Source organism: Pipistrellus hanaki, assembly GCF_964339955.1.
Source record: "Pipistrellus hanaki genome assembly, chromosome: 10".
NCBI lineage: Eukaryota > Metazoa > Chordata > Mammalia > Chiroptera > Vespertilionidae > Pipistrellus > Pipistrellus hanaki.
Window position 1 is genome coordinate 28,476,185 of NC_140512.1, and position 12,979 is coordinate 28,489,163.

The window sequence follows — 12,979 nt, forward strand, 5'->3', positions numbered from 1 at the left end:
AATTGGTTTTGTCATCAATTATGAATGGTGTTCAAGTCTTGTACTATTGAAGAATAACCAATCACTTTCCTGCCATAACAAAATGACTCAGTCTTTACATTTGAGGACAATTCTTGACACATAAATGCAACCCCCAAAAAACATTTCTCTAATCAACTCCCAGCTACACCAAGTTGTTCCTGGGATTAACTGGAATGACAGTCCCAACTCACACCCTGCCATGTTGACAGAAAATTATTCCTTCTTTTGACCATAAGCCTTTAACCCAATGTTTTCCACACGTGTCTGATGAAAAGAATTACACGAGGCACTTTAAAAAACAAGAATGCCTGGCCTCAGCCCAGTAAAGAATCAGACTTTCAAAGGAGAATCTGAGTGGACATTTAAAGCAGGGGTGGGGAACCTCTGGCCCACGGGCCACATAAGACCCTCAAAATCATTGGGTCTGGCCCTGCCAAAGAGGCATTCGGGGTTGAGTTAATTTCTTATGTGACCAAATATAGCAGGCTAATTTTTAAGTCGATAATTTAAAAGAAATATTTTTTATAAATTTTCCACAGAGAGGAAGGGAGAGGGATAGAGAGCTAGAAACGTCGATGAGAGAGAAACATCGACCAGCTGCCTCCTGCACACCCGCTACCGGGGATGTGCCCAACAATCAAGGTACATGCCCTTGACTGGAATCGAACCTGGGACCTTTCAGTCTGCAGACCAACGCTCTATCCACTGAGCCAAACCAGTTTCGGCAAGTTGATAATTTTGTATGGCCTGTGAATGATGTTATAAATAGCCAAATGGCCCTTGGCAGAAAAAAAGGTTCCCCACCCCGGATTTAAAGAATGCCCATCCCTGGTGATCCCGTCATCTGACATGGTGGTTCTCACCATGGAGGGCAAGTGAGGATCATCTGGAGGGCTTGTGAACACACAGGCTGCTGGGCCCTCGCCCCAGAGCTTTTCATTCAATGGTTCTGGGGCGGGGCCTCAGAGTCTGTGTTTCCCATCAGGTCCCCAGTGATGCTGAGGCTGCTGGTCCAAGGACCACGCTTCCAAAACAACTTCAGACAAACCTCAGAGAGATTGCGGTTCGGTCCCAGACCACTACGATGATAAACCGAGTGCTGCCAGTAAAAATCTTTTCGCTGGTGGGAAGGTCTCGCCTTCAATTTGTAAACAAAAAGCAACATCTGACTTGTATGCATAACCCGTGGACACAGACAATAGGGTGGGAGAGGCCTGGGGCAGGGGGGGAGGGAGGGCTATAAGGGGTCAATGGGAGAAAAAAAGGGGACATATGGGATACTTTCAACAATAAAGATGAAAAAGACAACAACATCTGTGAGCTCTATAAAAGGAGGCATGCCTGTATGCAGCCTGTCTGGCCAAACACTGCAGCTGAATTCAATATTATGCTTTATCTTTCCTCTTTGGTAGAAAAGCAACACTGGACCAGAGCTCACGGAGTTCCTTTGGAATCGAACCCCTGCTACTTTTATTTTTTTTAAAGCTGCTTGACTTTAGACAAATTTACCACAATACCTCACTTGTCTCTTATTGTGCAGAATCAAAAGATAACTTAATGGAAGAGGTTTAGTCCTAAACTTGGCACCCAGTAGGCCTGCACTAAACATCTGTGTACTTTGATCTCCTGGCCATGATGCCCTCTTGTGAGCTACAGAAAAATCTGCTGAGTTCTAAGAAATAGGTCTCAAAATGTATTATATGTACAAAACTTCATTTGGCTCAAACAAACAAACAAACAAACAAGCAAGCAAGCAATGGGTGACCACTTCTTTAAAAGCGATCATGTAGCTTCATTTTGAACATTACATGTCCAATGGGCATATATATACTCAGCTTCTCAACTCACCTCTTCCCACGGAAGTAAAAATAGAAAACAAGAAGAGATTAGATTGCAATTAGGCTCTCTGTTTAATTTTGACCAGGCTGAATCGAATACCTAGGTAAGAATTATTTTCCTGGCAATATCTTCATTATATTGTTTGGTTATTTCGTAGAAGCTGAAAACCAAACAAATCGCAGACTCTCAGAGTCAGAGGAGGAACCCTGAGGTCATCCCACCCACCCACTCTGTGAATTCCACTGCAAACACCTCCGAGTGGAGGTCCTGCCTCTTTAAGAGACACCTAATGAGAATGCACCATTTTCACGAACCCCAACCTCTTCTTCATTAGATCTCCCCCACACCCCCTTCTGGGCAAAAATATTTATTTCTGTAATTTTAACATCTTTGGTCCTCGTTATGCTCACTCTCCTGCCCGAATATGCAGGATCTCTCCTCCAGATGACAGCATTTAAAACATTCTGAAATGCCGTCGACATCTTCCTTGCCTGTTCCTATTCAGCCTCAACATTGTGTGTTTTCCTCTCACCATCAGAATTTCCACATACTTAGCCCAGGCCCTCCTCCTGGGGACACAGTCCACCTTGAAGCTATTTCCTCACGAAAAAAAAAAAATACCATAACAGGCTTCCTGTTCACTCTGTCCCATTATCACCAACGAAAACAAAACAAACTGTAGTGTAGCGTGTTTTTCCAGATGAGTTCCTAAGAGCTGGCAGGTACAGTCAGACCACAGGATGCCATGAGGACCAGAAGGGGGTTCAGGGCTGGCCTGGTCGTGGCAGCCTGAAGCAGGTGGATCTGGGAACTGGGACCCTAGGTGAAACAGAGGCTGTGCTGCCACTTCAAGGACCCAAGACCCAGCACGTTTCTTTCTGAGGAAGAGAGGGGGAAACCAAGGTATTTCTTACTTTCTGCGGAACATTTCTGCGAATATGCAGCCGACGCTCCAGAGGTCCACGGGGGTGGCGTAGCTGGACTGCAGCAGGACTTCGGGGGCCCGGTACCACAGCGTGACGACCTGCAACGGCAAACGGGCCGAGAGTTACGGAGGGAGACGGCTGTTTGCTCTGATTCCTCATCCCGGGTGCCTTAACGCCAGGATTTGATTCCGAAAGATCAGGCGGGGACAACGCGATAGAAGCCATAGGTAACGAGCACTCATCGCTGACAGGCCAGGAAATGACATCACCACCACAACCTGGGTTCCTATCTCAGACGCTGCATGTCTTTCTAGGAGGGTACAATATGTACATTGCAGAAAGCAAAGTCAAGACTTAAAAAAAAAAAAAAAAAAAAAAAGCCTTTAAGTGATTACCTTTTTCTTAAGGGGCTTACAAAAACAATACATGGGAAACATGTAATGGCAATCACTGCAGCTCAGTTCCCAGGTCAGCATTACCGGGAAGTTAGAAGATGATTCCAGTGGCTGCTGGATGTGACTCTGAAGTCTAGAGAGCACCCTGGATAAGTCAAAACTCTTATCATGAGACCCTGGGGAATTAAAAGAAAGCCTCCTTCAATGCTGATCTTTCCAGAAAACAAATTAAAAAAAAAAAAAAAGTAAGAACCTAAGAGACATGTGTAACCCAGTTGCTTAGACCATGTGCAAAAAAATTCACCCAGAGGAAGGGATTCCCAAATGGGAAGAACCCCACTTGATACAGAGCACTGTATAATAATAGATGAGACACAACTGTAATTATTTCTATCAGGTTGCGAGATAAGGAAAGCTTTAATTTATAAGAGCACATAAGGGTTTGAGGCTTCTTTTTTGGGGGGAAGCAGACATTTTACAGATGCCTGAAATGAAGGTGTACCATTCTTTACTGTCCGATAAGAAATGTCACACACCTATCTATCTACCACATAAACTTTCTGTATTATTCACATTCCTTTTATCCTTACTTATTGTTTTGTCTAATTGTATTTTTGTTGACGTCTATCTAAATTTCCTGATATCCTGCTTTGAGTATTTTGATGGTAAAGGATGTGGCACATTAAGATGACAGTCACAAGTCTCCACAACTGGCTGTCATCAAGTTCCTTCTCTCCTTGTATGCACACCCTGCTTCTTTCATCAGGGGATGGAGTCTGCTCCACGTCCCACTGAATCTGAGCTGGCCTCAGGTGGTGGAAATGGCACCTGAGACTCCCAAAGCCAGGTCACAGGGGCTCCGGTGGCCTGGACCTGGCTGAATGCTTGCTCTTGAGATGCTTCCTCGGGGAACTCAGCTGCCTTGCGGTGAGAAGCCCACAAGGTGTTCCGGTCCACAGCTTCAACTGAGATCTCAACTAACAGCCATGGGAGTGGACCATCTTGATGTTCACGCCCACTTGATCCTCTAGAATCTAGAGTCTAGATGACTGTGTCCCCTGCCATATCACTTGGAGGAGGAGAACTACCCAGCTGAGTCCAGTCAAGCCTACAGAATTGTGAGTGATAATAGAATGGTGGTTGTTTTAAGTTTTGGGGTAAGAATACAGCAATAGCTAAGGAGATTCTTGACTGGTTCCTCTTCTTCACCTCATTTAGCATGTTTTGCTTTGAATTCATGCAAGGAGTCAAGTTTTGTTTGAGGGTGGGATGGGGAATGTATAAGGCCCACGGAATCATTTGGTCTGGCCCTGCCAAGGCCTTAGGGGTGAGTTAATTACATGTTTGACTAAATAGAGCAGGCTAATTTTTAAGTTGACAATTCTATATGGCCCGCAAATGATGTTATAAATAACCAAATGGCCCTTGGCAGAAAAAAAGGTTCTCCATCCAGGGTGTAAGGAATGGCTGGTTGCTATCTAAGGGAGAGATGGTGTTGATGTAATAGAAATTAAAAAAGAAAACAAACGGATCCACAGTACCAAAACAATGTTACTCGGTTATCATTTGGCTCCAACATATCTTCCCAGCATCATCTCCCACAGTACGTCCATAATCCCTACAGTTGAGTCACATATGAGACCACACCACTGGCTCTCAACCTTAAATGCATATCAAAGTCACTCATGGGGCTTTTAGGAAAAAATAGGTGTCTGGGCCTTATCTCACATTCTCTTGAGTTAAGGTCTGCATGGGTGGGGACCTTGGAGTTTTTCTTTTCTTTCCTTAAAATAAAAATTCTTCAGGAAACCCAATTCTACTTAGTCCACAAAACCCAGCTTTGATGCCATTACCTCCCTGTCACCACTGCCACCTGAAACTCATACCTTGTAACATAGTTCATAAACACTAGGGTTCATTCCAGAGGGTGTGGATCCAATTTTATCCATTGTCATGTCTACCACAATACTGTGCACGTTGCAACTGGGGTTCAACAAATATAAAATTAACAACTTCAAGGCAATCATTCCTAGAAGATAACTGGGCAAAATTCAATGACCAGTCATTCCCGAAAAAGAAAGTTCTTACTACTTTTGGTGAGTAGAGTGTCCAATTCTGAGCGCTAGTTTTTAGTTATAATTAATTTCTGCTTTACTAATATTTTTAGCTGGAGGACCACTTCCTTCCCTACTTCTCTGATGCACTGTCAACAGAAAATGCAGGTGCAAACTGTCCATAAAGTTCCACTTGAGTGGCTTTGAGACATACACAAACACTGTGAGGTCACACAACTTATCTTTTCACCTCAATATGAAATAAAGTCAAACATCATATAAGATGAAAAGTTCAATCTGAATATTGCATTGTTTTAGACTATTCTAAAGAGGCTGTGATTTTTCTGATTGATTTACCTATCCCAAATCATTTCAGTGATACCAGTTACAATTCTCAAATAAATGTTTAAACAGCTTAAAATAAGATCAATATTGATATGTCTATGAAATTCCCTTCCATTCCTTTTTATTTTTTCTTAGAGGAGGAGGGGAGAGAAACATCAGTCAGTTGTCTCTCATACATGTCCCCACCCATGGATCAAATCCACACAACCTGGGTATGTGAACTGATTGGGAATCGAATCAGCGATCCTTTGGTGCATGGGATGATGCTCCAACAACTGAGCCACATGGTGCTTCCATTCCTGTTAAAATTTACGTACTATTCAAAATCGATTATGAATCCAATATCTTAAAAATGTTTATTAATAATGACCATTCCGTTTTATTCTGTTATCATATATTGATTACATTAATAAATTTCCTAATGTGTCCCATAAATCATTCCTAATCATGGTTTATTATCCTTTTGATAGTCTCTTGAATTCTATTTGCTACCATTTATTTAGCATATTAACATATTTTTAAGTGAGACTGATCCATAGTTTTGTTTTTTTTGTGTTGAATTTTCATGTTTTGATATTAGGGATATGCAAGCTTTCCATCTTTTTATATATTCTGAAATGTTACAAACAAGGTATAATCAGTTCCTTCAAGGGATTTACTTGTAAAACCATCTGGGTCTGGATCTTTCTTAGCAGCATGTCTTTAACCATCTTGCTAATGTCTTCTTGGTAATTAGTTTCAAATTCTTTTGAGTCAATTTTACTAATGATAACAAATTTCCCTATAAAAATATTTAATTTAGATTTTACAATAAAATGTATTGGCTTAAATTTTGTACATGGTGTTTCTTAATATCATCAGTTTTTATAGAAAAATATGATTTTTCTCTTTCTTACTGTTGTATATTTTTGTTTTTGCTTTATATCAGTCAGGTTTGTCAATTTAGCCATATAATTTATTGAAAAAACTGACATGGAGTTTTATTTCTATTTTGTTAATCTTTGAATAATATGTAACTTAAAGACCTAAAATCTTTAAATAATCTACAAATTTTTCCTAAAAAAGTAAACTAATTTGAAGAATAAATTATTTAGAAAAGTGTCTTAAAATTTCCATATGGTCATAAAATTTCCATAAAAGTAATCATTATTTATGGTTATCCTTTAATTGCTGGATTTCTAATTTTATTGCATCATGGTCAAAGAATGTAACCTTTTCAATTTCCACTTGGTAGAATTTATTATTGTTTTCTTTATAACTATCCACATATTTAGTTTTTGTTCCATAAAATATAAGGGAAACTTTCAAGTATAAAGTTCTTTATTAACAAGATCCTTATATTTTTCTATATTTTATTTGTCAAACTCTAAAGAGAGTTTGAGTTTTTGTTTTCCTTTCCCCAGAATTTCCTGGTGTTTCTAAGCATTTCTGCCTTATACATATTGGCCTATATTTTTGGTAAATAAAATTTACGACAAGAAAAATACTATTATGATAAGAATTTAGATGATGGTAGACATAAAATATAAAATAAGTACACAAATCCTATTAAGTCAGTTACAAAATATGAGAAAAAAACTCCATCCATAATAGTAACAAAAGTGTAAAACACCGAGGAATTAAGAAAAGTGCTATTTATATAAGTAAAATAACATATTATTGTTAAAGAACATAAAAAAAAACACCAAAACAAAATGGGAAGACAGTCCATAACCAAGATGGGGGAAAGCTATATTATAAAGATAATAGTCACTCATATATTAACACATAAAAAAAACATGTAAGACAATCCAATGGTTTTGTTTAGAAATCTGATTTTGAAAAGAAGGCACCTCTGACTGACTAATGCTTCATAGTTTGAGAAATGAGGATGAAGGGCATTTACTCTCTGTTACCCAAATATACCCTAAGGCACCACAAATAAAATGGTGGTGCTAACAGATTAAAAAAAAGAGTAAGTTCCAGAAAGAGACTGACATGTTAGTGGGATTTAAAGTTCTTTTGGGTGCTTACGGTATTTCCTCTGCGAGAGAAAATATACTCCAATAGGGGAAAGTAAGACGCCTGGTCATCCATGTGGAAGAAAGTAAGTCTGATCCCTACTTTACACCATCCACAAGAATCTATGAAGAAGAAACTGGATCCAGAGCGAAAGAGCCAAGAAGCAGAGCTGGAAACATGTATTGGGAGAAAACAGCAGAGGACCTTGGGGTGTGGACGTCTATGTTAGCATGATGGGAAATCTACAAGCCTGAGGTGAAAAGACTTACGGAGCCAGCTATTTAAACGAAAAGCCTCCTCAGCAAACACTCTAAAGAAAGGCAAAGGACCAATGACAAACCGGGGCCAAACATCTAAAACTAATTACAGTCAATAAAATAATACAACAGAAAAATAGATGACAAACATGGAAGATAATTTACAAGAAGAAAAAACTATCAGAGCGACCCAATCTCATTAGAAGGAAGAAAGGAAGGACGGAAGGAAAGGAGGAGGAAAGCCATCACAATAAAAGGCCTGACTGGCAGAAATGGAGAGAGAATGACACCACTCAGGATTGGCCATGGGATGGGAGAACTTTCAAACCCTGCACTGGCACAAGCTTCTTAGAGGACAATCTGACATTATACGTAACAGCGTCCATGTCCCTGACCCAAAGTTCTACTCGTGGAAATTTATCCTCCAGAAATAGCCAACCCAGTCTACAAAGAGGTACTTACCAAGGATGCTTACGCCACAGTCATTTCCAATAGGAATATTACTCAGCCATAAAAAAGGAGCTAGTTTTTCACCCTGCTCATTCCCGCTCGCATACAAATATGTGATGAGAAACACTGTTGGGCGAATAAATAACTGTGCGAAATACACCCTAATTTTTATGAACAGCTCATGTCGGTGTAAGTGTAGTAATCGTCCAGGCAAACAGCAATGTGTACAATACAGGCATCAGTAAAAGCCCAGCGGACACAGGATCATGGTGGTAGAAAGCTGGAGGGCAGAGGCGCAAGGCCAGCCAGGTGCATTTTTTTTAGCTGAGTAAATGGAATGCCAGAGAGGTTGAGTAACAGGACCAGAGCCACGGAGCTGAGATAGGAAAGGGCTGTCTGACTTCAGCCTTGTGCTCCTTCCTCAACATCCCGCACTGCACCTTGAAGCCAGCATGCCGAACACCCACAGATCGATAGGCCAGTATACAGGTTAGGTTGTAATCACATAACTAACAGGAAAATATTTTAAATTTACCTTGAAATACTCAATGGGAACTTTTTAACAAGAGTTTGCAAATCTCAAAAACTTCAGCTATACTTTGGGGTTAACAAGATTTGCATTTAAAAAAAAAAGATTTAAGAAAAATGTTTCTGTTATTCAGCTCTGATTTACAACAGTGCTCTGTATGGCATGACATTTATTCATCAAATTCCCATTTAATAATTTTAATGAAAACTAAGACTGAAAAACCTCTTGGGTATTCCCAAGATTTTTGTTTGGTCTCTGGGTATGTAAATTTTTGTAACAAAATGAGAGACACTAGATTTATTCATTAGGTTTATGTTTACAATCTACCTGAACTATCAGTATTTGTCTAATGAGACGTCGTTTTGGTTTAATCTTTGTGGAATTTGACATGCTTAAATTCTAAAACAAAGTATGACCTGTAAAAGACTTACATTTTTGGTTAATTCGCTAAGAAGATAACTCCAACGACACTGAAGGCCTGCATTTAAAAATAAGGAATTACTACCTTTTGCAATAGATAAAAATCCATTAGTTGTTCCCTGGTTTATGTAACATTATCTCATAAATCAAGGGAGCTTTCCCAGTTTTAATTTCCTAATTTATGTGGCTGCTCTACATTCTCTAACCCTGTGTCCTTTAAAGCCTCACTTGAAGCCACTGTAATTTAAAATATCTCAAATGATGACAATTTTTGTAATTTCTTGGAATTTAAGATGCTTAAGTTCCAAGTTTTTGAGGACAAATTGTAACATTTTCCCTGACGGTACAAAATAAATTCTTTAAAAATTAAAAAAAAAAAAATGTTTTTATTGATTTCAGAGAGGAAGGGAGAGGGTTAGGGAGAGAGATAGAAACATCAATGATGAGAGAGAATCATTGATTGGCTGCCTCCTGCACGCTCCCCACTGGGGATCGAGCCCGCAACCCAGGCATATGCCCTTGACCGGAATTGAATCTGGGACCTTTCAGTCTACAGGCCGACGCTCTATCCACTGAGCCAAGCCGGCTATGGCGGTGCAAAATAAATCCTGTTTGCTTAGGAATCATTATACTTCTGTGCCTCCAAAACGGAAGACTGCTTACCATAAAAGTAGTTGAAGTCACACATATGCAAATGTATTCATTTTTGTCTTCAAGCTTTATAAAGAACGGACAAAATGGGCAGAAATACTTGGGAGATTTTAATGCATGAAATAAGTTCTCGACAATGTAAGTTAACTTCCACCTAAAAGTTCTCTCTGTTTTATAATTCTAAATATCCTTAAAAACAAAAAATATAAGGGTACATTTTAAAAACATGTTGAGGGAAACAATGATTGCAATGTATAAAGATCAACATTTAGAAATCTATGACAAAGGTGGCTTCTGATGATAACAATGCAGTTATCTAATAAGCAAAGATAACAATAGGAACTATGGACAGAGTTTGGGGGTCGGAGCCAGCTGGAACCAAAGCAAATTCGATGTTTACTACAGTCATTACATGTATTAACAGCCTCTAGAGGCGGTGAATGGATTTGGCAATCCCAGGGGGAGCGGAAGGGGGGGGGGTAGGGGGGGGGGGCGGCGCACACATTCAAGGATATTTACACAAGTGGATGTATCTGTTTAAAGTGCTTTGATCTCTATTCACAATTTTTTTGAACCAAATCAATAACACTATAAGATAAAGTAGGGCCAAGGCCAACTCTGACTCAAAATACATGCCAGAGGAAACCACTCCTACTTAATACTCAATTTAATAGTTTTGTTTTGTTTTTTAAATCCATGTACCCTTTCAACCAAGAACCTGAGCGAACTTTGTAGATAGTATCTGAATCATCCTTATTATATGGTGACATCCTTTTGCCTCTCAGAATGGTCTCTACCCTGGGAGGTGGGCCTGTATCTAGCTTGTTGGGTTTGGCCAATGGGAAGATAGGCAGAGTTGAGAGAGAGGAGGGAGAGGGAGAAGGGTGAGGCAGTGCCTTGAACGCTTTGATTTCCTCCCAGCAAGGCAGTCTAGCAAAGTCACTGTCCATCCTGGGCAGCCCACTCTGATTCCCTTCAAGTCTGCTTGAAGGACTACTTGGGAGCAGGCGGGAGCAGCGGGGAAGGTCTGTGTGTGACTTAAGGGCAGAACGCTAGGATCCTGTGCTAGTTAGTGTTCCTGCTACTTTTCCAGTAACTCCCTGGAAGTCTCTGCGTCTACTGGTCCCTTCAATCATTATTTTCCCTAAGGCTGGATCCTCAGGCAGTTACTTTTCTTAGGTGATGCACAATCCCTGGGGAGCATCTGAAGTCCATACTCTGCAGAGTGTCTGACCCACATTTCTGTCTCCTCACACCAGCACTTCCTACTCCCTTAGGTACTTGAATTTCAAAATGGGAAACGGTCCTTCCTCTGACATTTGCTTTTCTTAGAGTCTCTCTCTGCAAGCAAAACCACCACCTACCCAGGCTCCCCACTCATTTCCACCATCAACGAGGTTCCCAGCTCCTGCCCAACCCCGTCCTCCCCTGACTGGCACAACAGCTTCCTCTGGGGTGTGTTCCTACAGCCTGCCTCCTTCCTCTCTGTCCTCTCTACAGAATCTGAAGCTGCGCTCACCACACGCCTGCTTAAAATCCTTCACCCACTCTCCAAAGCTTTTTAGGCCAAGTTCAAGTCCAATTTACTCACAACGCCCTCCTTTCTCTCTCTGGTTTTATCACCTGCTCCTCCTTCACAGGAAAGCGCTCAGAGGCTTTATGGTTGTTCAAATATGCGTGCTGTGTCATGTCTCACGGCCTTCCCACATGCTGAGATCTTTCTCTGGAATGTTCTCTCACAACACCATTCTTAATTCTTGTGAACCTTGCCCAATTACATGTATCACAGCACTTACCACACTGCATCCCATTCATCGTGAACTGACTGCCTGCTAGACCCAAAGCCGGACCTTTGAGGATGGAGACCATTCCTAAATGGACTCTCCATCCCCAGCACCTCACAGAGCACTGCATACAGCAGGCATAACATAAATGAACGTCGTAGCAAATGTTTGGGTAGCCAGAAGACAGCAGGATGGAGGATTAGAACGGGTAACTCTGGGCATGTCGCAGGGGTTTCTATCATAGTATAAATTTACAGGCCACAGTCAAGTCTTCATCCCCACACCACGCATTCCGAGAGTCCACCTACATTGTCTTCAGTGAACAGATGACTTTTTAATAAAGTGTGATGACCATTTTATTTTTGTAACATGAAGTTTTAAAATGCCTGGAAGGCCCATGTTTCTCTTCAGGCTGTATTGTTTAAATTTCATGTTGAACTCGTGAAACCTAAAATAGTTACCACTTGCTAGTATGCTTCAAGTAACAAACTCGTTCTCTTTTTAGAAGTACAGTATAGTTCTGATTTTGACACTAAACAATCACACACTTGATCTCTCTCTGCCTTCACCATAGAAACCAAGCAAATATTTGTAGACATTCCTTCAACCTTCACAGATAAGTAGAAATGAAAATTATTCTGAGTACAGGACATGGCAGGCTGCAGAGCTCATTTCCTTTTCAAAGCTGTAACTTTTAAGAAAATCTATATGCTGTGGGAGGCCACATAGTCACTCAGATTTGCAAGAGAATTTAAAAATCAACTTTTTTAAAATTATGAGAATAGTCAAATGTCTCTAACATCCATGGCTTCTTTCTCCTTGCTGACTAGGTTCATTTTCACACAGGCTGCATGTAAACCTACTAAATGAGTCCTTGCAAGATGTATGGTTAGTGCAAGTGATGAGTGTAATGGAAGCAAGGCTTTAAAGCCTAAGTTCAGGCTCAAACACTCGCCACTTAAAATCCTGCCTTCCTTAAATGGGAAGGATTTGGAGATCCTCAGCTGGAAGGAACTCCCAAGGTATAGTTCATTCTACAATGCCTACTCTCCCCCCTATAGTTTCTGCTATACATCTCCATCTAGAAAGGTCCATAGAGATCCACGCAAGAAAGGAAAGCCAAACGGGGCGATGTCAAACAAATCTGGGCTCCCAGAGATGAATGTACAGTCTCCAGAGGGTCCTGGAGCTCCCACCTTCGACTGTGCCTTCAGCTTTAAAGGCAGCACTGAGCCGAAACCGGTTTGGCTCAATGGATAGGGCGTCGGCTTGGGGACTGAAGGGACCCGGGTTCGATTCCGGTCAAG

At 40.8% G+C, this 12,979-nt stretch overlaps 1 protein-coding gene across 4 annotated transcripts in view; it reads right to left on the minus strand.

Moving 5' to 3' along the window:
- CDK6 (cyclin dependent kinase 6) overlaps positions 1 to 12,979 on the minus strand; it is a 211,254-nt gene that overhangs the window by 64,806 nt on the left and 133,469 nt on the right. For all 4 annotated transcript variants that reach the window (XM_084897451.1, XM_084897450.1, XM_084897453.1 and 1 more), the window contains exon 5: positions 2,775 to 2,884. In XM_084897451.1, coding sequence (XP_084753577.1) covers positions 2,775 to 2,884 — 110 coding nt within the window. The remainder of the gene's footprint in view (positions 1 to 2,774; positions 2,885 to 12,979) is intronic.